The sequence below is a fragment of the Serinus canaria genome, chromosome Z, assembly GCF_022539315.1.
Source record: "Serinus canaria isolate serCan28SL12 chromosome Z, serCan2020, whole genome shotgun sequence".
Taxonomy (NCBI): domain Eukaryota; kingdom Metazoa; phylum Chordata; class Aves; order Passeriformes; family Fringillidae; genus Serinus; species Serinus canaria.
Window position 1 is genome coordinate 598,618 of NC_066343.1, and position 26,691 is coordinate 625,308.

Sequence of the window (26,691 nt, forward strand, 5' to 3'; positions counted from 1 at the left end):
AGCCTCAGGAAGGAGTCTTTCAGTTACTGGGAGAGATACTACAGAAGGTTAGACTGTGCGCAGTTAGGACACAGTTCCTATTTTGCAACTCAACAGACAAAAAGCAAGAAGTAAATAAGATTTCAAAAAAAACCCAACCAAAAACAATCAAAGAGGCTCAGCCTACAACCTCAGCTCGATGTCAAGCCCTAGTTAGAAAAAACAAACAATCAATAATTTAGTTTCCTGAGCCAGCCTTGACATTCCCAAACAACTCTTATCTGAAACAGATAAAAAGAAGAGCTTTGAAAATTCATTACCACTGATGGCATGGTACTCTTGCTGCCAGGTGGAATAAGCACACGGAGGTCTGGTTTACGGTTGTTCATTCCCAAATTCATTGGAGGTGGAGATTTAGCTTGCATATTCTTGTTCAAGTTGCCAGGTGAGACCAGCAGACCTGGTGAGTTGCGGGGGTTTCCATATCCATTTCCTGTTAAGGTAAAAACAAGAGGAAAAAAGAAAAGAGAGAGAGAGAGAAGTTTGATGAAGTCCACTGTATCTTTTAAGCCCTTCTAAAACTGTGAAATCAAAAACTCATTGTAGATATCTGGGTCATGTGTCTTTATAAGAAAATGCAACACGTGCTGCATTTGGAACAACTGGTCTTCAAATGCTTTCTGTCATGGCTGCTGACATCTCTGTGATGTCCTGAAATTAACTCCATGATACAATTTTTTTTACAGGACTGTGGTATATAGCACAATATAACCTTGTAGCAGCCAACATCTGACATTTGCCTTACAAGAATCAGGAAAGTCAGGTAATTTAAGGGCATAAAAACTGTAAAAGCTATTTCACATTTTCTTGACATCTACAGAAGATTGTGCCTCTTCTGACTCAGACCTTTGCAGGTCATGATTTTTTTTTTTCTTTTTTTTTTGCTTTTAAACAAGGGATGAGTATACAAGGCTATAATTTCCACAAAAAGTGGGGGGAGGACTAGAAGGATTCATAAATTCTTTGGCTCTTTTTCACTACACTTCTTGGACCTGGTTCTGTAAACACTAAAATCAATGGAAGCAATATCATAACTTTGTTGGAAAATACCACCATATCTTTCATCTTCTTCTCTCTTATGCAGGCCCCAGGAACAATTCTGACAAGCAAATGTTTCCTTTATCTCTTTTAGAAAAGAATATTCTCTCACCTCATAGCATTGACAACTTTATGTCCATAAAGTTAATGACCTATTAATTCCACTATCTCATTCACCTGATTTCACCTCTTACCCACATAAAATCTAGGGATAAGGTGACTTTTTAGGATAACCTTGAAATTCTGTCTACACAGTCTCAGGAGAGGTACAGAAACTGCATAGTCATAGAGAAGGAATAGCATGAAAATTAATATGGACAGAGAAAACCTTTACCTTGGGTAAATACCAAAGAAACAAATCCTATGGAAGACTTTCTGATCATGAGCTGCAACACACAGCTTAGAATTTGTATGAGAAGATAAACTAGTCAGTGTGGCAGAGCCCTCTGGGTCAGAAACCCTGGAACTCCAAATTTCCTTTGTTTTCCCAAAGTCAGTGAAGACCACAGTATCTCACCCCATCCTCCCCAGTGTGAAATGATGTTTATAACCCTAAAGAACATAAATGGATTGTGGAACTAAATTTGATTATGTCTACAAGGTGGGCATAAAAATGACAGTGTGTGACATCAATTTGATCCTCTGGTCAGGATAATGAAGTGTGTCTGAGGCGGACTAAGATTTTCAAGTTTTTAATCCTCAAGTGCATCAGCCACTTGTATTTACCAAATCAGAAAATTAATGGAAATAAAATTTGTGAAAGGCTATTAAATATAAAAAACACCACTTCAGGCTTTGGAAGTTTCTGAGCTGTGAACACTAGCCTTATGGCACAGGAAAATTATCAAAAACTGCTTGAATTTTGTACTTGTCAGGTACCTTCAATAGCTGGTCTAGTCTGGCTTGTTTTTTCTCACAATTTCTATTATCATGATCTCTAAGCCTTTGCAATATGTGGAAAATTTAGGAGCACTTCTAATATTCTGTATTAAAATGACTTTGGAGATTTTAAACTGAAATATTTTTCATAGGTAATCTTATTTCCTTAATAATATTATCCAGTTAGGAAAACAAAATGAGTCCTGAAATGTATTTTATATTTTCCAAGAAAATTCAGCAGAGTGCTTCCAAAGGTTTTTAATTTAGTACCAATAGGCTTTTTTTCTCAAAACAAACAATTGTCCTCAACATAAACGAGCTGTCTATTTTGTTCTAATTAATGCTCTCTGTTACTACAGGTGGTGAAATTAGAAGGGGCTTTTTGAATATACAACAGTATTTTCTACCAGAAACCACACTGCATTTTAAAAAAGTTCATCTTTTACAAATTGAATTCTGAAAATTGAGGCATGAAGTGAACAACAGAAGAAACTGAAGCAAAAGTAGGGTTTCTCTGGTGTCAGTTTCATACAGGAGGTATTTTACCAGCAGGATATAAAATATGAAATCTGTCATATGATAAGGATTTTCTCAGAAAGTGACAATGGAACTGTTTGAAGCAGCACTGGGTTTTTTTCAGTTCTACAATATAGGACTGAAGATATATAGCAAAACGGATTCCACTGCACTCTATATCTTTCTAGTTGTGATTTTTAGAGAATAAATCGCTTTACAAGAAAGAACTCCCATTCCTACATAAGATTTACTTAATATCATATACTATTAAGAAACAGTGCTTAGGGAAAGGAGTACTTCTGTATAAAGCTTTATTCTTCAGAAACATTCATCTGGCCTTTACTGATGTGAAATAGTTTGAACAGTTGTTGCATTTATATTTTAAAACCATCAAATTCTTTTAAAGAACTACTGCAGTAACTTCTTTGCCAGCAGATTACTACTGTTCATGGCATATTATGCCTGCTAGCATTTTGAAGCCATATAATAACAGTTCCTCTTTCCAGTCATCAAACTTATTCTTTTGATATAGTGAGGATTCAGGAATGTAAAACTGTGAACCTTAAACCAATAATACAGAAACACATCATTTGGAAATCAATGATGAATGCATGAGTGTGGTTTAAAGATAAGAAGAGTCTGCATGGAAACCAATTCAGGGTACTGAACTGGGAACAGGAAACTTTTCCCTGTTAATTCAAGAGGGCTGTGGCCTGCCCTAAGGCAACTGTCCCACCTTCAGATAAATCCACCAAAGAGAATGGCCTCATTTATATTCAGAGGCAAAACAAATGCATAAGACTTCTAATGTAAAAATTAATTCTTCCTTCATGCTATACTTTAGAACTGCACTCTGCCTGGACAATTATCAATTTAGATGTGACCATAGGCAGAACATTTCATTCTGCTATCCACCTGAAAGCACAAAAATTATACGTCATATATGAATGGATTTCCTAATTATAGATCATAAGAAAATGAAAACCAGATGGATTTTAGAGCAAGTTTGCTTTAACACTTTTATTTGGTTAAAAGCCATATTTTTTAATGGAATGTAGAACATTTTTAAACATTACAAATGGATTCTATAAGGCCTAATGAAAACAATGAAAATAGAAACAGTAGATGCAGAAATTTTAAAGGGAGTATGTCAGAATTTGTAAATTTACATCATTTTTAATTAAACAAGTTTTTCAGAAAAAAATATTTTTCCTTGTATTTTTTGTTACACTGACTTGTAAGAGCAAAAATATTTTATGCAGAAAAGAGCTTGTTTCTAGACAAGCTAGTGGAGCAGCATGTGTCATGAAATGCAGTGCCAGACTTTGTATTTGGACTAATGGCAGAATGTAAAGACAAATGCTTTTGGAGCACAGAACGCTCCTCTTGGACATTCTCTCACATTTTGCATTTAGGCACAAGTGCCTAAAGTGTAGAATGAATTCCATCCAAGTACAAACTGCATGATTAATCCCTTTAAGTTCACTTTTCAATATCCTCAGAAAAGTTATTTTTGTGCACTGATAGTTATTCAATCAAGAAGAATTATTTAAAAAAATCCATTTGACAATGAAAAAGTTACATTTTAACTGTGCTACAAATTCATGTAATACTGCCTTAAGCATCTTTATCTTAAATGTTAAGATTTTAAGGATACCAGAAGGGCAGAAGCTTAATCAGGACAGAATAGAGAGCAAAGTTTACTTCTCTCCTTTCATCCCATATTAGTAACACCTGTACCTTTAAAGGAGTTTTGGTCATTGGGGTACAGGGGTTGCAAACTGGCAGCAATTCTTATTATTCTCAGAGTTAGGACAATGAATCTATACTGAGCATTTAAGCCAGGAAACTTTCCACATGTTAAGGTAACACAAATGAGAAAAGAGTAACTTTTTCCCTTATCTCTCAACATTCTTGAACATAATTTCAAGATTTCAAAGTCTTTAAGTCTTGAAAAATTGGAAAGTTTTAGGACTTTGATTTCTTGAATGTTTGAAACTGTCATGCTCCTGCTTGTTCCTTTCTTTTTTTTTCTTTTTTTCTGATATCAAAGACATATAGTGAATGAAAAATCCTCTATGGGAGTCTGAAGAAAGAAGAACAAGATACACAATTTGTATGTCCTTTATTTGACCTCTCATTTGTTTATTCTAGTGCTTTTCACTGATAATATGGGTTGAGAAGTTACAAGATCCTTAAGAACCTGAGATTAATTTTAACACTAAATTAACTTTCAAATTCTTGCAGGAGTTTTAATAAATACTAATGCTCATTTCAAATTTCCAATAAGTGTATGCTTTTATTTGTGAAAACTTTCATATTTCTTCTAAGATGCATATATATATTGGATTTCATGGACAACTTCTACTTCCTATTTGGGTATACTAAATGCATATGCCATATATATGACATTTTGACTCATCACCAAGCATCTCAAAAAGAATTTTAAACATAGAATTAATACATATAAATATGAGAGCAAAGTATTTTGCAAATTATCTCTACTTCAAAATATAAGCATATGTATGAAAGAATCAATAAAAAATTTTGCCAAATTTGCATCCAGTTTTTCACTGTTTTCTCAGTTTATTTTCCTATTTTCTGAAGGCATGGTAATTGTTCTTAATAATAATTAAAACATAACAAAAAAAATTTCCTTTTCTCTCTTACTTCATTTGTTTTGTTTTGTTGGACATTTTTGGGTTTTTTCTGCATTCACAGTGAAACAGGCTATGGTTTATTACCCAAAATAAAAAGATACCAACAAAAAAGAATGAATGCTAAGATGCTGTACTGTTGTTCACCTAAAAAATAATTTTAAAAAAAGGTAACTGAAAAATTTTACTCATATGTCACATGTTTGTCACATTTCTCAGCAGACAAGAGTTACTAACTGCAAATGGGAGAAGAAAACCAATCTGCTGCTAGCCTCATCCAAGAAAAAAGGAAATTTTCACTTTTAAAGAGCTGCCCATTCCCACTACACTCAACTAATGGACCTTCTTAACTGAATTATGGGGGGTCAACTCATACAGATGTGGTATTAAAAAAATGAATAACTTTGTGTGGAAGAATTCTCAAGCATCCTGTGAAAGTATCAGCTCCTTTTTGGGAGGGCTGAAACAGGATGACAGTTCAGAGAACACACAGGCTTTTGGAAGAATGGGAGGAGAATGAGAGGAAAACTATCTCAGCTCTCTTTGTTAGTTTTAAAACTAACCACTTAGAAATAATCTAAGTATATGGTAGAGATTTCTGCATCAACAGAAGTTGGAGCCATCTCTCTTTAACTCACCCTTTCTTGCCATACAGGTTCTACAACTGTCAATGGGAACTTGCTCTTTAAGTTTAAAGAGATGAGAAGGGCTCTGATGGCACTGCAGTTGTCCTCCATGTAGGATAAAAGACCATGAGACCAGAAAACTGATCTGTGCATCACACCTCATGCAAACACTTCACTGCTGATTCAAGTGCGTGGCAAGCTAACCTGATCACAATTACTGTGGTTATGTTTTATTACTGTAATAAGAGCTGTACTTAAATGTTTCTAAATTAGTACTTCCAGTAAGTATTCTCCCACTCTAGGAGTTTGCACCTTAAAAAAAAAAAAAAAAAAAAAAAGTAAAGCTGGCATCTGACTTTTTGAATTAGTCTGTGGCTACCCACACAAGCAACTCTGAGAAAACCTTCAAAACAATTTTCAATTGCAATTAGTTTTCCCAAGTGGCAGGCAGATATTTAATCACATGGACTCCCTCCTTGCAACCCTTGGAAACAGGGGTGTATATCATAGACAATGAGGGTCTGTGATAAATTATACACTTAAAGAAGGGGCAATGTGCTTTCTTCTTCAAGGATGACCATCCTTATTCTTTTTTTCCTTTTCTTATTTTTTAAACTCAGCAAAGAAACAGAGCAATAGATGATCAAACTTAAGGTTCTGTTTGTGCTTTTTCAGTCTTGCACTATAATTATTATTGCCAGGATGCTTATAATCTAATGTCCAATCAGAGAATCTTATCTGCTTTCATAATTATTTAATGGCATCTCATATCAGGAATCTCAGATCACACCTCTTTCATGCAGAAACACTGTCTTTCTGATATCTTTACTTCTGATTGTAGTGATTCATTTATTTTCATTTCCACTATTTTGTTCTAGCAACTTTATCAATAGTTATGCTCTTTTCAGAACCCATATATTTCACATTATCTTGTTTTGATTGAAGCTTCAGCTTATCAAAACAGTGACTAAATTGGAACTATTGAGAAAAATTACTTAATTATACAGTGGTCTTCAGTTTTGTATTTTATAAATATTACATGTCTGTAGTTTAAACACATGGACACAGTTCTACAAGCAACAGGGATATATTCTTTGTGTCACAGTTTTGTAAGGTCCAAATCTCAGGGATCAGAGATCATGGCTCTTACCATGGTAAAACAGGTCTCCTGCCTGGTCTTGTATCTACTGCCACGAGGAGACAGCACAGTGCAATGTCCCTGAACCTTGCATAGTGCTTCCTCCTCACTCTCACTTGACATTTGCAAATGTAAAGTCTGTCTTCTGCACTAGGAATGCACTAGTCTTCCACACCAATGTGTAGTCTAATAGGAGAGGTCAGTGCCTCTCCCATTAATGATGAGGTATTTGTCTGAAACTTAGCTTGCCTTACAGCTTTTCCAAAAAATCTTGCTTAAACCTCCAACTTACTGGCATAGCCCTGATCTCCTAGCATGTGAATAATGCATATGTGGCCTTCTCTGAGATCTGAGATAACCATCTACCCTAAATATGTTTTCAAGACTTAACAATGCTCTTCTAAGTACACTAGTTGAAAAGATGCTCCATTCTAGTCCTGTTTATGCAAAAAATGAGAATGTTTCCTCTTTTTTTTTTTTTTTTTTTTTTTTTTGGTATGGGTTGTTTCAACATTGCAATAATTGAGAAAAAGAAAGCAACACCAGAATGTGACTTATGTCAAAGAGAAAACTATATTGCGGAAATAAATATTACTTTCTGAAGATATATAGGAGAAAAATACATCCCTGGGAAGCAGAGAGAACTTATCTCTTTTGACTGCCAGAAAGAGACTTTTGAGAAATCAGGACACAGTATCACAGAATGGTTTGGGTTGGAAAAAACATTAAAATACTCAGATCCAAATCCCCTGCTAAGGGCACCTTTTGCTGGAAGTTACTCAAAACTCCATCCAAGGTGGCCTTGACCATGTCCAGGGATGGGGCACCCACAGCTTCTCTGGGCAGTCTGTGCCAGAGCCTTACAATCCTCAGTCAATAATTCCTAGTGAATACCTAATTTAAATCTGCCCTCTTTCAATTTGAAGCCCTTTGTCAATCATCTGCTTTTAACAAATTATTTGTTGATGACAAATGATTTCCTTTCTGAGTTGTTTGAAATCAATTATCATTTTGAGGAAACTGATTTTCAATGAGAAATATTTCAAGACAAGTACAATTCCAATTATAAACAGGATGCCTTATTTGGAAAGATACCTAGCCCACCCTGTCTCCTTTGGCTTCTATTACTGGGAGACTGCTCCAACTGCTAGCACAGGAAAAATTACCTTTTAAGAGATTTGGAAGACAAAGGGAAAGGTTGGATTCAATGGTTGGATTCAATATCTTAATTGGTGGATCACACTGAAAGTTAAAAGGCAGAGGTCATGTTTACTTAATACTGTCAGGAACTTCCATGTGGGGCTGCAGTCACAGCTTCAGGAGGTTAAAAGCATTTCTTGTTTTCTTTGTCATAGCAAAGTCATTGCTCCAGTACAGATCCAAGAGGCATCAGCTTTCAGGACTTTCAGGACTCAGGACAGGCATGAAATACAGACATTTTCTAATTTGCAATGCCTTCTTCTCTTTTCTGAATTTGAACAAGAATATGCATTGCAGTGTGTAACAGAAGACAGTGTTTTGTCTTAGTGAGCAATAAAGCAGACAGAAAAAACAGTGAAAACCCTGCCTCATTTAAAGAAAGCACAAAATTCCCCCAGACTTCACTTGGAAAGGGATTTTATCTAAAGAACACAAATTAGTCTCGAGGAACATTTGAAACTTTTTGTAATAAAGGAAGTCAATCATGCCTGTCTTTAAGATCTCATTTACAAAGAACCAGGTTGTTGAACTCACTTAACTGTTCATGACATGCGAACTTAGGGCTCTTTCCTTTTCAACCTTTCAAGCTGTCTTTTTACAAATACAAATATTGAGACACTGTTATTAGAGACAGAGAATAACTAAATGTATTACTCTAAGTCAACACTTACAGTGGTAAGTGTACCTGGTGGAAGCCTAATTAAGGCCAAATTTTTACAGATTTTCATTGAAGTCTACTGAGAGTGGGCTTGCTGGATCTCCTCTTTGGTAAGAGGTACCATGAGTTAGCTGAAGATTGACACATCCAACCTTTGTATATGACACCCACTGCAAGATTTTAGAATTTTTTTATATGAACAGCAGCATCTAGCCTTTCAGGCTTATTCTCAAGGTTTCATTGATGTGACTTTTGTGTGTTACTTTGAATTAGCGTTGGAGAGGCCTCTGTTGACTGCCTACACAGATATGAAATTCAGTAGACAAACTATTTCCTTCATACTGTGTATTAGATCTTGTCAAACAAGTTTTAGAGTTCTTCCAGCTTGACAAAATCTCCTACCTGTAGGTACGTCCCTTAAAACAATGAAGGAAAAAAAGTATCTATCTATCTATCTATCTATCTATCTATCTATCTATCTATCTATCTATCTATCTATCTATCTATCTATCTATCTATCTATCTATCTATCTATCTAATCTATCCATCCATCCATCCATCCATCCATCCATCCATCCATCCATCCATCCATCCATCCATCCATCCATCCATCCATCCATCCATCCATCCTACCATGTATTCATCTCTAGGTATATAGATATATATTCTTATATGGAGAAAACCTTGGAAGAGAAACACTTAAAGGCGTAATACCAGTAGAAGGAAAACCAGAGCAGTTACATTTTTAATTTCTTATCCCACTCCATGGTTTTAAGTCAACCTGCTGATTTATGTATTCTAATTGGATTTGGCTGTATTGCATCACAAAGTCTGTTATGAATGACTGTGTGTCCCTTCTTTTGTGCTGTGAGATTCCTTGGACAAGAACTATTGTTTACTTCTGCACCACATTTTGCCCAGCCTTTGGGCCAGAAGTCTGTGGATTATTGCACTCATCAAGTGATAAGGGAGAGACAACAATTTATCATGCTCTTTGTGGCAAAGCCAGTTACTGTCTTACCAATAGGTTGCCCATAAACTGTGGTTTGAGAAATATTTCTCCAAGCTCATTTGTTTATTTACATATTTCACTCTTGTAGTCCAAGAATTACCTTCTCTTGACTATACCAAGCATGATTTTAGGGTAGAATGAAGAATATTTATGTAACATTTCAATTTCTTTAAAAAAAAATTGTTTGTTTACTTATATTTATAGTTCCAAAAGTCTTTAATGCAGCTAGATGTCTTTGAAATCATTGCTTATTTTTGGTACTGCTGGTCAGCTTAATTGGGCAGATTGCACATCTTTTTACTGAACCACTCTTTGAGGATATACCATCCAGATTGTCTCCACCCTGAGGGAATATAACTTAAAACTTGTTACTATTATACATAGTCCCATGTGGCTTGAAATACTAGTAGAATATATAATACTTTCACCCACAGTCAGTACACCACCTAGAAAAGGAAAGGGAGAATAAAAGCACTAGAGAATTATGATACTGGCTGGCACTTCAGGACCTCAGCCTTCAGAAGATGAGAAGGCAATTGTTGGCCTGTGCTTAATTTCCAGAAGGAAATGACTTGCTGTTGATTCAGAGGTAAATACAGGATTTGGTTATTAAAAAACATGGAATAAATTTTTCAAAATGAAATGCTGATCTATTCAGTTTCTAATGCTTTTTAATAACAGGTTTAAAGGTTGTTTGAAGATGTTAGATTGAAAGACAGCAAATGCTTAGTTCCTCTGACAGCATTTGTAGAGCCCCAAGAACTTTTGAATAACTTTCTCCTTTAGTTTAATATTAATGTCAAGATGGGGGCAGTGCAGAAATCGAATACAGAAACAAACATATTACAGAAATAAACAGCTGAAATAGGTATATATTTTATTATACCTGTAATGGATTTAAAATCCGATATGGAAATTTTCCTTTGATTTTATTATTTAGAGTTATTTTAAGTCAATAGAAATGCTGTTGATTTAAATCAGCTCATTCCATTCCAAAGAAAACTTGATTACAAAATACAAAATATCTTTCTCTGAAAGCCATACAAAAGGAAAAACAGAACCCAGTCTAAAAGGAGAACTCATTTTGAAAATTAAAAGTTCAAAGTAGAGACACAAAGAAAGACATTCCCCAATGCTGTTCTATTTTAAAACTTTAAAACTATTAAAAATATTTAGTTTTCTATCAAACTTTCAACATAAACAATAAGCCACTGAAGAAAAAATTCAGTTCAGATGACTGACAGTACTAAAACTTCACAGACACCTACTTGGGTTCAAGTTGCCTTTAAGAGGTTTTGTTAAAGACTACAGTCTGTTAAAATTAAAAGAACTTCACATACTCTATTATGTAAACAGGTAGATATATCACTTAGTCTTCATATAAGTAATGCAGTAAACTAAAATGGATTTAGAGCATGTCTATTAGGGTCCAAAAAGTTCTTGTTCTGTCTTTCAATCAAATGCCTCTGTTTTGAGAGAATAGTGCCAAAGACATTGCTGTATTTATAATTTAGCAATGATATGAAATGTGAAGATCACTCCAATTTTGTTGGCAGTTGCCACTGTCACGTGATAGAAACTACTCAATCAGTCTTTGGCTGAGAACAAATTTACTCTTACAAATCTGACACAATCTTGGTTTACCTTAATAGTACCATACATGGTAATTAGTTGTGTAATAAAATAAAGAAGTAGTCAGCTTTCTAAGATTTATTTATGTCTTGGGTTAACTCCCAAGGTAAATTGTGGATGATTCCAGGGTTGCTACTTGAAATAATCCAAACCAATGAAAAAACGTACTTCTTTAAACACTGTCTTAAATAATCATTTTCCATTTCTGCTATTACAATAATAATGCAATTTATTTTGGTGCAATTTATTGAAGTAGTGCAGAAACTGAGGCCTGGTGCTGGTAACAAAAAGTAGTTTCATTTTATAGTGGCAGAAATGAAACTGTTTAGACTCTTTTCTTTGCAGTATATTATTTTGAAGATATGCTATTTTTTTCACATTGTGGAAAAATGCAAGTTCAGAAGGTTCTAATTTGGCCAGAAATTTGAATCAAAATATGATCACGCTACCAGCTTCTCAGATGCCAGACAGAAGAAAACACACAGGTTCTTGTTTCTTGTGAAAAATGACGAAAAAAGAGAACTTTTGATGTTTATTCTTCTTCACCTTAAAGAAAGATGACTGCCCAAAATAGTGCCATTGTGGAATGATACAACTGAGACAGAGGATTCAACCTTATAGTGACCTTTCCATCTTCCTGCAGCCCTTTATCTAACTATTCCTATTGTTCTGCTTTAAAGAGATTTAGAAAACATTTCTTTAATGATGTTTAAAGCTTTTATTTCCAATAAAGAACAAAGACTATTCCTGTAATTAAATATTTATGATGTAGTCTTAGCAATGTTCCTCCTATATATGCCCCTGATATAAATTGCTTACTCCAAAATTGCATAGCTTGAGGGCTCAATGGAAGTCCTTAATTTTTGGTTAAGAATAATCAAACAATTGTCTTCTTATGCTTAAGTATGTTTTTATTATATTTCAAACCCCCCCCCCCCCCAATTTAGGGAAATAGAAATTTTCAGCTGGTGTACTGATACACATATTTTATTAAGAGCAAGGATTACTAACAGAAATGCACTTGCAGATGAGTTTTTTGTGTTACTATGGCCCTGTTTTAAAATAAAGCACTGCCTTCTTTACCGACTGCTTTTCAGCGCTTGTTTAAAGCAATGGGAGACCAGTAACGAGGTGATGATATTTCTAAATGAGCCAGGAGAGGGAGCCCCTTAATAGGGAGATCAATTCTCTGTCAGTCCCTCTGCCGCTATTCCTGAAGTTCTGCTCAAGCTTAAAAGTAAGATGAAATGCGAACACTGCAGAATGAATATTTCTTTAGCTCTGTTTCAGAGGTTAACAGGTGACAATGAACAAAACTATAATTTCCTGTCAAGATTTTTTTTTTTTTTGAGAACAAAAGAGACTGATAGTGAAGTTTCCTTGGTCTGCCTTCCCTACTCTAAAATTAATACAAAACTACTTCCTAAAGCTTTAGTATGTGTTTAAACTGCCTTTCTGGTACAATGCTATGCAGCTCTAATTGTACTGTGAATGCATCGCACAAATATCTGTGACTCATCTATGTGTGAAAATAAAAGAGGAGTAGAGATCCCTAATTCAGTCTGGGAAAAGACAAGGGAGAAAAACCTTAAACCATTATATCCAAAATTTCTTTGCAAGTGATTTTAACAGACAATATTGGAATTGCCATTTACATCAGCTTTGATTTACGGCGTACAAAATGGGTCTTCCAACTATTTTTCCATACAATTCTCCCTGAGAGCAGTTACCCCAGCAAATATCATGCTTTACCACTCAGTTGTTTTCTGTGAACATACATGTTCTCAAACTGCAAAAGTAATTTTGTCATTGTCTTTTGTAATCTGTATTTGTCATAATACAACGTTTCTGATATTGCTAACAAATCAGTGAGTTTACTGAGCAGAGGGGACTACTCTGCCAACACTGCTTTGATAACACAGACTTCAGCAAGTAGAGCTCTTGGTAGTTCTAAGGCAGCAGGACTAAATGGCTTATCTTTTTCTCTGCCTGGGTATTTTGAAAATCTTTTATCTGCTGTGTATAAAAGCAGTTGAGCAAATACATATGACAAAGCTTAAGTTAATTACTAATTATTTAAGTAAATGCTAACAGATTTTGCTGACTAGCAATGGTCTTAAGAGCAGGGGTTTGAAATTGAAATACAATGAGCAACTGGCTATTGAAATCTTTATTTAAGATTAAATGAAGCCCCAATTCCACTCAAGTCAATGGCAAAATTTTCCAGAATGCAAAAGGGATCAAAGTTTCTCACACTGACTCCACCAGAAGTTTTTCTTGAGCACGGCAAAGCAACGTACCCAAAAATTTTTATGGGAAGGCTAATGTGAAGGAAACCAGACATTTGTTTCTGTGGAATTTATTGAGGTGCAAGATTTTTGATGCTACTAGAAAACAAGCCTCTTTCTACTAATAAGAGAAGCACAAATATCAGTGACTGCTCCACAACCCAGCTGAGGGAGGGAATTAAAAATTGCTACTGGATTTTTACTATCCCCTCTCCAAAAGGGAGCTATTTTAGAACTCAGCTTTTAAAGTAAGTCCTTTATTCACTTGGAAAAATAAATATAAATTCTCCTCTCTTTACCTGCACTGGTGCCTGCACCGGTTGTGAGGTCCCCACCCATCAGGCCACCTAGGGGTTTGGAATGAAATGTAAATGAGCACAATAAATTACAACACTCAAACATTCAAAATATTTTCTCTATCTTCAATCAGCCTGCTGTAGTACACATCATTTCTTTCCTCTGACTTCAACACGCAGTTGAATCAGACCCATAATTATAAAATCTTGATGTTTGATGTTACCTGTATAAGACACTTTCCTCTCAAAGACAAACAAAATATGGAGTCCCCATAATTTCCTTATTTTAGTTTCGTGCTTCCACAGCATGTGAAAAATTATGTTTGAAAGTTATGTACAGTACTCCTTCATTTGAAAACTATCTTTAGTTGAATGCTAGTCAGAAAAGTAAAGGATTGGGAGGAAGAGGCTGAACATTCTTGGAGAAGAATGTAACTCAGAATAAATACACAGACATAGTTTTTAATTTCCTCAGCTTTTCACAGACATTCACACTAAGGATTTTTAAAACTTCTCTTTGCACTTGGAGACCTCAAATGAGTCTTTGAACCTGGTATACTTAAATATCTTGATGTTGCAGGAGATAGACAGATAGAAACAACCTGATCCCCACTTACCCTCCCTCATCAGAGATGAGCTCCCATCATCACCAGAACAAAGCACAATCTTTGCTATGTAAAGCACTGAAGTACAGAGCTCAACTAACATTAACCATCAAGGAACTTGTGAATGAATAAATAAAAATAAGTTCTTCATTTAGTATGTAGACCAATTATCCAATTATTTTAGTAATAAGTGTACTAATTTACTTCAATATTTTTGCATTGGCTACATTTTCTTCCCTGCTGTGAGTACTTGCATGAATTAAATAGATAAGCTGCCTTTTTATGAAAAAGCATGCTGTCTGCCCTTCTGTCCTTTATTGACTTCACCAATTTTCTTCAATGTTAGTCAATAGTCAATATTCAGGGTGGGGTGGTGGTTTTTTTGGTTTTTTTTTTTTTGGTTTTTTTTTTTTTTTTTTTTTGTTTTTTTTTTGTTTTTTTGGTCCCTAGATTTTTCAACACAGCAATTTGGACAAGCTGACAAACTCTTATGACTGTGAAAAAGAGAGTTCTTTTTTCTTGGAGTACAATTTAAGGTGACGGAAGGCACATATGGAGCTGAGAGTAGAGTAGAGAAGGAATGGGATTGAGCAGAGCCTACCTGTGTTACCTGCACTCGGAGGCCGATGTGTCACACCAGGAGACATGCTATTCCTTTGCAAAGAAGGATGAGCCAATGGTAAAAGGTTGGGGTTTCCCAGTGAGCTGACTGGATTACTGTATACCAAACTGTTGTGGTTGGACACTGGGATAGAAACTGGCATCTCAAAATTTGGTGGTGGAACAGCCTGTAGAAGCAAAAATGAAAAATAAATATGAGAATACTACAAAACTGAAACAGCCTTTAAGTACAGTTACTCTAGATTTAGTTCAAATAATTTCACTTGGTGGTTAAAACATTTATGCTTACACCTTTCCCCTAAGACTCAAGAGAAGAGTATCAAAATAATTACTAAGTCTTTTAAATATGATTTTTCAAATAATTATTCCATCTTCCTTTAATGCAGCTTGCACATTTATTTAATGAGATTTGGATTTTTTAATTTTTTCTACTTTTTTTTTTTGTTTAAAGCAAACCCCTGCCTAATGCAGCATAATTTTCTATTTCTTTCATTCTTTGAAGTCCCATTTGTCATCTTAATCTAGTGTCATAGATTACTGCAAGATCAAAGTTACATGAAAATGGTGACTTCATTACAGGGAAAAAAATTGGAAGGGATAGAATACAAAAGGGAAGGCTCTAATTTCAACTTATGTTGCTTTAACAACCAGAATTATCCCAAGTCACATAAAAGACACCAATGCAGTAAATAATTTTCTAAATGAATTCCTATCTTAGCTTGGAAAAGCTTAAAAAATGTAAAGTTCTCCTCAGGGACAGCAAACAAATACAAGAAATTTAGATATACACTAATCTTTGTGGGCTATTTTTTGTGGGATGGAGGTGGTGTTTAGTGATGCCTTTTCAATATCCTATTTTCCTCCCTAAAGGCAAGATCTTCTCCTGAGACACTTTCCTTTGCAAGAATGCTTTAAAAAAAAATAACACAAATAATGTACCACACTAACAGACATTGTGAGGAGATGCATATCTCATTATGCTCTTAGGAAGCTCAGTTCAGGTTTCCTTGGCTGGTTTTTTGTTGGTTAGGGTTCCTTGGGTAGCAGTTGCTTGAATTTCTATAAAAGTTACAACTACATTAGAAATCCATATTTAATTTATTTGTTTTAAAAATTATTTTCTTGCCTTTTTGATCAGAAAAACCTTTTCAGAATTACCTGACAGCATTTTAAATATTCAATATGTGAATACAGGCCAAGTACCGCTCAATTTGCAAGTTTTCTAACATTCATAATCTTATAAGCTTAAAGAAAAAGCTTAAACACATCAACAAATTTCTTTAAAGTACGCTGGTAACGTATTCCAAGGGAGGAAATTAAAGGTTTTTATTGTTGGCAGCTGATAGTACTGGTAGGTCTTCAAGGACCTAGGAGAAGAGCTGGACATATCAATTGCTTGTCAGACAACCAAGACACCCTGACCTTGTGCCACCCATGTCTCTGGCTGGAGCTGTTGGCTATGCCCTCTGTGTTACAGCACTATCCAAGACATTACAGTTATCTCTTAAGGTTGTTTTTTTTTTTTTCTTTACTGGTCCTCTCTAGGGACAGAGAAAATTTTACTCTAAATATAGAGGAATTATTTTGCCTAACCACTGAAACAAAGAGCAAGATTTTCAGGGTATGATCAGGTCAAGGATACTTTATACAAATGCCTTTGAACTATTTCAAAGTGTTAATTTATCTCTGATACCCTCTCCTTTTTTTGAGAGATGGCCATAGCAACAGTAGTTGAGTAGATGGACCTGATGGCATTGCTCCCCATCCTGAGGGGACAAGGTAATTTGCTTCCCTTTGCTGAGAAGCTGAAATGCACTCCAAGGGCTGTATTTTTCATGGAGCTGATTGATTTAAGTAGAGGTAGGAAAGGAAGGTGAGGTGTTTTGAGAATCCACATGTTATACATCTAATCTACAGATGTAAGAATCTACATATAATCTGCACCCTTATGACTCAAGTCTAAGCTCCTTGGAAATAGGGTCACATAGCACAATCTGAAACATTTGATCAGCTTGAAGGTATGTTTTGAAGCAAACAATTCTTTTTATTGGCCACAGAAGGACCCAAAACGTTCCTAAATCCCATGTTAGTCAGAAGCACATGACTGTTTGGGGAATTCAAAGTCAGTGTTTGAGCTCTCAGTGTTTCAGTTCCAATTACAGCCTGATGTGAGACATGAAAAAGCCAACATGGAGTTTTTGATTATTACAACATCCAGAGCTGTGATGGAGTTCTCTCTACCTGGTGGTTTTGAGCCTGTGGACCTGCCTGCTTGAGTACCAGTTCATGTTGCATGCCAAGGGAACACTTTGCATGAGGTTTTTGTCACCCTGTGTCACAAGACCTATGAACTCTGCCTTCTGAGTCTGGGTAGAGACTAATATTGCCTCTATTATCTTAATATCTTTTCCTAATTGAAATTTCTGTTATCTAAACTCAAACACCTGTATGAATGCAAAACTGAAGATCTTGCCAGAATTTTAAAAGCTTGTTTGCTTTAATCACTATGCTCTTCCTTCCTTGTACAAACCAAACTGTTCAAGATTCTTCTTTTTCTACATTTGTACAAAAGAGCTCCAATCTTGGTAGCCCTTCAGGTTGCCAGTTTCTCTAGTTATGTGAAACTGTTACTTAGCTTTAATTTTGTAATTTAAAAAATATTATTTTTAAGTAGTTGAATTATTTAAATTCTGTACTAATAGTCTAGTTTTTGCCATTTTACCCACTATCTGGAACAACCTACGTCTGTTTACGGAGCACTTCATGGGCAATTTTATAAGGGCAAAGTTAGTTTACTCTCTGCTTTTCAGCACAATATACTGTATCTGAAATACAGTAGTTTTTATTTCTTCTTTACCACAGTCAAAAGTTAAGAGAGAGAAATTTGACTAGATAAACATCAGTATTAAACACTACATTTGTAGGTACAGTTTTCTCTGTTTGTCTAACTTTATTAGCGTTAAAAATTCTTCACAAAGAACTGCAGTGTCCTTCAGATTTCCTAGTCATTCCTGGTGGTAAGCCATGGGTCATATTGATTCCATTTCAGCCTGATGGACATTAACGTTTCTGATGCACTTGTGAAATATCTATATTAGTAGGAGCTAGGGAGGAACTGAGGCCATCTGAGGCCACAGAGCAGTTCATGTCCATACCATAAAGCTTTCTCAACCTCAAAAACATCATGACTACCTGTAGACTGACAACTGGGAATTGTTCCTGGCCTGGACTAACAAACAAACAAACAAAACGAAGAAATTGTCTGGGAGAACATTATTTGGCATCAAAAGATGTCAAAAGCCGGATGGGGACTTTTCAAAAAATTCACCTCAGAGATAAGCACACTTCATGCTGCTTTAGTGTATTTTTTGCTTTTTTGGCTAATTCTAATATAGACAAAATCTATACCGTCATGTGTATAAAGTTTGCCACATTTTGCCTATTTTCCCGCCTCCCTTTGTCTTTTCTCCTTTGGACACTACTGCCAAAGAGGGCAGATGGCTCACCAGAGACGGTACTGCCAGTGGATACTCATAGCTTCCTTCTAGTAGGCTATTTCTGTCTCCTCTGCTTTCATCATTCTTGTGAAATTTACAAATAAGTGTCTAATTTTTGTCAGATGGTTATAGAACAATATGAATACTTATCCCCAGAAAATTATCTGAGGAAACATTATTTGGCTTCGCTATTAGTAGCAAAAACCAACGTTATTTTTATTTGGCAACAACTTTTTTATGTTACAAAACCAGGCAGAGGCAATGTATTGTTTTATATATTCTGTAAGTAGTGATTTAGAGACTTGATTCAGTGACTTCATTATTAATTTTGCTTTCTTCTCTCCAATTTTCTCAGTTACCTTTGATAATCACAAGTAAATGAATATATCTTCCCTGACTTAGTTCTGATTTGTCCAGTTAAGGCTATTACTGTATACAATACATAATATTTATATATAAAACCAGATAGTTAAAAATTTCCATTATGGATAAGTTGTGATCTCGATCTTGCCCATTGCATCTCTGCTTATGCCAAGAGAAGGAATTCCTGTTGCATTATCAGAGAATATCTACTGTTTCTTCCTATTGTGGTAAGCAGCTTAATGGAGGGCAGAGGCCCTGAGCTCAGCTTGTGATGTAGTTAGAGAATGGCTATTTTGACTTATATGAAAAAATGCTAACATTTTGCTGTTCTATATCTCTGATGTAATTGAACAAAAAGATTATTAACTGCACCTCAGAACCTCCTAAACAGTAGGAAGTTATACCCTAAATCACCAATTAATTCTTGAAGTAGGACTATATTTGATGTTGAGAAGTTATATTTCATGAAGTAACGGGAGCAAAATTCCATTAATTTTGCAAAAACAAAACTGATACACCATGCTTAGATTAACTGTCTGGTTTCCAGATATTATGTATTTCCTCAGTTTACACAAAAGACAATTTTCCAAATGCTTGTGGGGGTAAAAAAAAAAAAAAAAAAGATAGAACTCACTACTATAATAAAGAATTTTTTTCCAAGGTTTTTTTTAATGTTTTAAGATTTTAGATGATTATAACATGACCTGTTTTGTTAGGAAAGAAAAGAAACAGGTAGCATGAGATTAATTGATGTTCTGAAGGATCATTACAAATATATTTTAAGGTAGAAAAGTAGCTTGATGAAAATTCTGTCAGTTTGATTCGAAAAAACCAAAAGTCATCCTTGAAAGAGAAACAGCATGAAAGAATGACAGTTGGTGGGATTTTGATGTGAAAAAGGGTTAAGCAGTTTGGTTTATAACAGTCTCCCTAAATACTGCAGTCATCATTTGTCAAGCTGAGTTGCATCCTGAGAAACCAAATTAATAGTGACAGCTTTTGAGCTTTTTTGTTCAGAGAAAAATGGCCATCCAAAAGAAGAAAATAAAAGGGAGGTAAAAAAAATTGGATAGATCTGTATTCCTCCCTGAGATTCTACATACCTGTTGGGTATCCTTAGCCAGTCATTTTTATCAAATTTGGTGCTTTTCTAGTCTCTGGGAAAGTATTATTTAGTGTCCTTATATTTTTCAAAATATTTCTGGCCTGATGTAAGAACTTCAAATTTTAATTACCTTGAGTGAAAAATCCTTCGGCTGAGACTTAATAGAAAGAACACTTAGAGTGCTTAGATGGAATCTGAGCTTCCTTAAGAAGTATCCTCATCTTAGTTGTCAGATTTTGTATGTGTAACTGACTAACAGTACAGAAGACACAGGGCATTCTGGGTATACAGACAACATTTTTGGTAGATAACCTTGATATGTAACCTTTGTATGGGAATTACAAATGAACACATACTAATTATCTCTTACTCTTTTTTAGAAATAAGAAGTTACCAATGCAAATTCAAATGCTTCTTTGGATCTACGCAACTCTTTAAAAACGTAATATTAAACATAATGGCAAATAATTCATCTTTGTTTGCCTCGTGCAAAACAAATAGGACATGCAGAGTTATTTCTCTTAGATATCTGGCAAGGCATATGACTGATTGTTAGAAAATTTGACTTGGTTAAAACAAAATTTAGCTCATGTTAAAGCATTAAATTAATGCTGATAAGGTCAAAGCGAATTCTCTAATAAAGCTATAAAATCACCCCAACACACAAACATGTCTGAGACCTGCTGTTAGGCTCTCATGCAGTCTGTTTCTCTGCAGCAAGCAAGAAGATGTAACCCTTCAGTGCTGCAACTGAATTTAGCAGAGACAATGGAGAATTAAAATTACACATACTAAACACACTAATTACTATATATAAAGCAATTTCAGTTTTACATTGCTTTTTCTATATTGCCACAGAAAGTATTCTGTCAACTTGTTAGCCTGTCCACAAAGAAAGATTTCCACTGTTTTTTTAAAGTATAATGTGGGCAAGTGGTGTAGTAAAACACTACTGTCATTAAGTGAATATAGTTCATATACATATATTTCACTTCCCTCTGTAGGTTTCACCCATCATAGGCTTTGTCTGTGTGTCACGGTTAGAGACTTGAAAGAAAAATATGCTGCGTGAAATTTTCTCAGCACAGTGTTTAGTTACGTATTTGGCTATTAAAGCCTCTTTCTAGGTGAATTTTTTCTTTAAGAAGCCAGAACTGAAAGGGTTATGGTTTGTTACTGCGGCAGTTATCAGCAGACAGCCATCTAACCTTTGGTACTTACAGGTATTTTATGGCTCTTGATCATATTATCAAATTCTTCATTAATTTTTTTGTATTTTTCTTCAGTGCGTGGGGTGAGAGCATAAGAGGAGTCAGGATCAGGGCTTTCACAAGCTTTGTTTTCTTTCTTGTGCAATGCCTGCCAGATTCAGAGAAATATCAGAAAGTAAAAAAAAATGAAAAGGAGCTCAGAGTACTTACACATAATCTTTGCCTGCTGATCATTAGATCAATATCTTCATTAAGTTTTCTGTACTTGTCCTCAGACTCAGGGCTGTGACCTACTGAATCGTCTGCATCAGGGTCTGGACTGTCACAGCCATTAAGTCCTTTCTTTCTTAATGTCTGAAACACATAATTTGGGAAGTTCAATCCTTGACATAGGCTGCAAGAAAGAAACTGCTCATCATAGAAAAATGCTAAATTATGCTTTAAGGAAAGAAAGTGGCTAATGATCCACCACACTGATGTGTGGTTTTTAGTAATGAGTGAGGACCATACAAGACCTCTTTCTTCTGAAGCTGGTACCAATCAATAAGGAATGAATCTGACAAAAAGTTTGTGCATATGCTAGTATCTCCCCTGCTTCATGATTCCCATATCTCACAGCATTAAGAGTTTAAGCTAAACACAAAGTGCAATTTATTTTAATATAAACCAAACTTAACATATTTATCTATACTGTTTACCGTGGAATACACTGATGTACTTATTTTCTTTTAAGGAAGATGCAGGAGGAGCGAATGGAAAAAGAATTGAACCTGCAACAAATTTAGGAGTTCAATTCTTCACAGTGGAAGAATAATTACCCAAAAAGAATTCAAGGACTTTAGCAATGTTGTTCCTAAGTCTATGCTTGTGATAGGACAAGATGGAGGACAGAGTTGATGATATGGTTATGAAATAACAATTAAGAGCTTCTAGACATGATGTTTACTTTTAATTGACTACACTTAGAGTGCTACAAATGCACTGGCTAAAGCTTGATGAACAGGAAAAAAACAATGCTAAAATAGATGCTTACTGAAAAGTCAAAATGAAAGAATTTTAGGTTCAGCTACTCAAATACACACAACCATGATTATTATCAGTAAGATAGGAGAGTTGAAAAATCTTAAAACCAGGACTAAATCGCGATTCAGAATTGCAATTCAGAACAGTTGTCTGACTTCAAAAAGGCTTTAACTGTTCCACCTTTACAGAGCCCCAAAGAACAGCCATAGGCTATATTAAGGTAAAAGAATATGAGAAGAAAGTGTGGACTCCTCAAGTACAAGCAATACATCAAGCAAATATATTCACAGTTTCTCATATTTAGCTTCAAGAATGAGTCACTCAAAAACTCTTCAAAGTCAACTTGGCTGTCTACAAACTTTTAAAATTAGCTTGCTGTCCATTCTGTGTTGAAACCTGGCTATAATTTGTCTGTTAGTAAGTGGATAATGTGCACTGCCTGTCAGTGTGGGATACTCCGGTATCTTTTTGCCTTCTCAGAATGGTTGTGTATCTGCTTTTTGTTCCTTCAGGAATAGTGCATTTCACAATTATTTTTTATGATGATGGTCATCTTGCTACTGTTACTACCCTTAAATATTATAATGCCATGCCTTTTTCTCATACTATGGAAAACCCCCTGAACCTTCCATTTTCATCTACTAAACAAAGTGATGGAGATCTGCTTTACTGAGCCTTCTAATCTCCCATTGCAGACCTCTGACACAGATTTAGGCATTTGTGAAAGGCTGGCTCATGCAGACCTTTCTTTTCAGACTTTGTATCTATAAAGATGCAAGTAAAATCCATGAGCTACTTCCTTAACAGCAACAAAATTATAATCCATTGGAATAAAAATTTGAGATGCTAAAACAACCTGAATGATTCCCTACACCTTTTTCCACTCTCCTTGCTCTTTTATCTTTTACATGTTAAATGTTCAGTTAGCAGAACAGACATAATCATACATGATATCTACTGCTAGCAGCTTGAAATAACCCAATTAGCAAGAGGGTTTTGCAATCAGCTGCTGTTTAATAAATTTAATAGACACAGCAAGATGTAGTATAAGCAAAATGTCCCATTGCAATCTCAACTAACATTCTTCTCTTCACATAAGCACCAAACACTTGTCCTCTGAATATATGAAATATTCTGTTTCAAGCTTAGATCAAGCTGTCCAGACATGAAACCAAGATCAGTGTACTTGGGACTATTTCCAGAGCTCATATGATGAACTGATGGAGTCCTGCTGGTTCCTATGGAGTCCCTGAGGACAGATGTGGATGTGAGCTGGACTAAATGGCTTCTTCAACTTCAGGCTTTGAGATGGCAGACAAAAAGAAATATGTAAAGAGAACTGGAGGAATGCTTTGTAGCCTCTTTGACTCTTTTCCCCTCCCATCATTCACAAATCCTTGCCTGCTGAATTCACAAGACTGTCTGTGAGAAGCAGATGTATCTTGTCCTCAGCATACTTACAGTACCCTAAAGTTCTGCAAATGATTACTTAGCAGTCAGTTGTTACTGAGGTTTGTAGAAGTTCGGGGATGCAATGCACCTTTCAGATGCTCAGAAGAGGAAAGGCAATGTGAGCCAACATATGTCTTACAACAGTCTCCAAACAGACTGCATTCCCTCCTATCGTAGAAGTATTTTTACTAGATATTTATTTTTTCATTATTTTCATACCTTTGGAAAGTAGGTTACTTGCCACACCAGGCAGAAAAAAAAATCTCTATTTTCACTAGAAAAGCCGAGAATGAAATGTAATAAATTTTGTCAATATTCTACCCAAAATTAACTTTAGCCCTAAAGAGAAGAGGCAAACCTTTCCCTTACAAAATAACCACCAGTCTTGTGGTTTTGGCTGGCACCTTGACTGATAGTGCAAATGAAGCTCAGGAATGCAGGTCACTTGCTCCCTGCCCATCACACCTCAAAAAAATTCAGATCAAATCAAATCAAATCAAACAAACACAGACACAAACCCTTAACCCCCATCTAGAAAACACTACAGAAATCCCAAACAAAAACAGGAATGTATCTCAATGAGATGGGTTAAGGCTAGGCAACAGGAATTCCACATATTATTTCCACTAAGAGGCACACCTCCTAGCTTTGTGATTGCTGGAACTAATGCCTAGTTCCCTGTGAATTTCATTTTGGGGTAAAGTGCAACATGCAGAGAAGATCTCCTGTGGGAGGATCTCTGGGGATTTATCTTCTCAGTACCCATCCTTCTGGTGACACTTTGCTGCTTCTGTTTGTCACAACTCAGGCTGAAATGCTGCCTTCAGCTGGGAGTATTTCTGGGAGTATTTTGTGGTTCTCTTTTCTTACACAAGAACATACAATTTTCCTGAAACTTGTTGGAATTTCACTGTCTTGGAGACCCCTCCCTTTGTACTAGATTTGCTTGGCAATGAATAAAAAATGAAATTGTAAGGGAAAAGACAGAGGAACAGATTGGTTGATTATACAGGAACAGGAACACACAGGTTCACATCAAAGTCTTCCTCTGGAGATGAGAGCAGGCTGGAAGTGCTTAAACTCTGCACTAAGGTAATGAGTTGTATCAAGGGCAGAAATAATGACCTGGAACATATTAGGATTATCTCTGCCTCCTCAACATGCAGGCTACAGTTTTTCCCTATCTCATTACTTTGTTATTTTACTTTCCTCCATGTCATTAACAACCACATTAAACCTCTCTTTTTTTTCTTTTCATTTTTCCCATTGTTGGTCTGCTTCAACACAACACAAGTTTGTACAGTGCAGGTAAAAGCTGACCAGTGTCAAACTGATTAACCCTTTTCCACAAGCTATTTGGACTTTGTGTCAAGATTTCCCCCTCTCCTCTATTTAGTGTCACCTCTTGGAAGAAGATGATGGTTCTGTAGTCTTTGACTGTCTTACAGTCATTTCAAAATGATTTTTCTTATGATGAGTTTTCATAGACTCTTACAAACCCTAGAACCAACCTATCACATCCTCCTGGAGATTAGCTAGCTTCCAAAGATTTCATGACTATTCTGGGAATTTTTAAAAGGATAAAATAACAGAAATGTGTACTGCATTGCACTCTGGCTTAGATTTCAGTTGAAATCTAAGCCAGATTTCAGTAATTTTTAAAGAAAAAAAAAACTATTTTTCAACTATGGAAGAGCTATTTCTTCCAAACAATTAAACAAGTAACTATGTTGGACTCCAATAACCTGAAATTAGCCAAGGCATATGAAAAACAAAATGGTTAAAGGAAAACAACCTTTGGCTGAAATGTGCTGTGCTGGCAATGAACCTAAATCCTACTCTGTAAATCTCGGAGAAATGCTAATGTAGTGACATGCTGACTGCTGCAAAATGAACGATAAGCAACTATTTGTTTTCATTTCATGCAAAATTTATTATCATTATGGAAGCTCAAAAGAAAATATAGCAGTAGTACCCAGGTCTGATTTTATCAAGGCAATGAAAGTCATTGCGATTTTGAAGACTTTTGAGGAGGAAAAGCCTTTAATTTTCCTAATCTAATCTCTGTTTCTGCAGTTTTGTCCTCCAGATTTTTTTTTTGTCTTTTTTATCATTTCTTTAACAGAATGAGTGGAGAAGGTTAGAAATGATTTTCTTTTTTTACATCTTATAATTTAGTTTTTTCATCTTTCTTTTTAATTGGTTTATCTGCTATGACACTGTAGCATCAGCTCTCTGACCACAGAGAGAAACACAACTTTCCCAGGCATCGTTTTGGGAAAAGTCTGTGAGACGATCAGAGAAAAAAATGGGAGACAATTCTTATCTTAACTTAGTACACCTAATATTGTAAACATGTAAATATATTGTAGAAATTTGTTTACCAAAGAATAGTTTCTTAATTAACTGATAGTAGGAGTATTTAAATTAGAGGACTTAATAAGTCCAACTATATGCCAACTATCAAAAAAAAATTAAAAATAATATAAATAGATAAATAATAATAATTCTCTTAATAAATAAATAATAATAATTAACCTTCTATAAATACATAGAATCTATAAAATTTATTACCCACTCCTGGCCTATTGCAATGACATGGAACTGTCATAGCACTCCAGGGTTTGGAAATGCTCACAGTATAGGTGCCAAATTAAAGACTAGGTCAGTTGATAAGGTTCCCAAAGATTCAGACTAGCCCAATATGTTAATTTTTGATATCCTCTTCAAGAAAGACCTAAAAAGGTTAGGTTAACCACTAACTTCATTTGTGTGAAGAAAAGTGTGATCTCAATGGGTCTTCTTCTGTAATAAAATTTTACACTATGGAAAAAT

The 26,691-nt window shown here is 35.3% G+C and overlaps 1 protein-coding gene across 10 annotated transcripts in view; it reads right to left on the reverse strand.

Annotated features, from left to right (window-relative positions):
- MEF2C (myocyte enhancer factor 2C) overlaps positions 1-26,691 on the reverse strand; it is a 133,233-nt gene that overhangs the window by 14,551 nt on the left and 91,991 nt on the right. For 4 of the 10 annotated variants that reach the window (XM_050986518.1, XM_050986517.1, XM_018920558.3 and 1 more), the window contains 4 exons: positions 21,592-21,735; positions 15,186-15,372; positions 13,983-14,030; positions 300-472 (listed from right to left, as the gene is read on the reverse strand). In XM_050986518.1, coding sequence (XP_050842475.1) covers positions 300-472; positions 13,983-14,030; positions 15,186-15,372; positions 21,592-21,735 — 552 coding nt within the window. Of the gene's footprint in view, positions 1-299; positions 473-13,982; positions 14,031-15,185; positions 15,373-21,391; positions 21,530-21,591; positions 21,736-26,691 lie in introns of all 10 variants that reach the window. The other 6 variants (XM_009095772.4, XM_030236646.2, XM_050986519.1 and 3 more) reach the window with 4 other exon arrangements.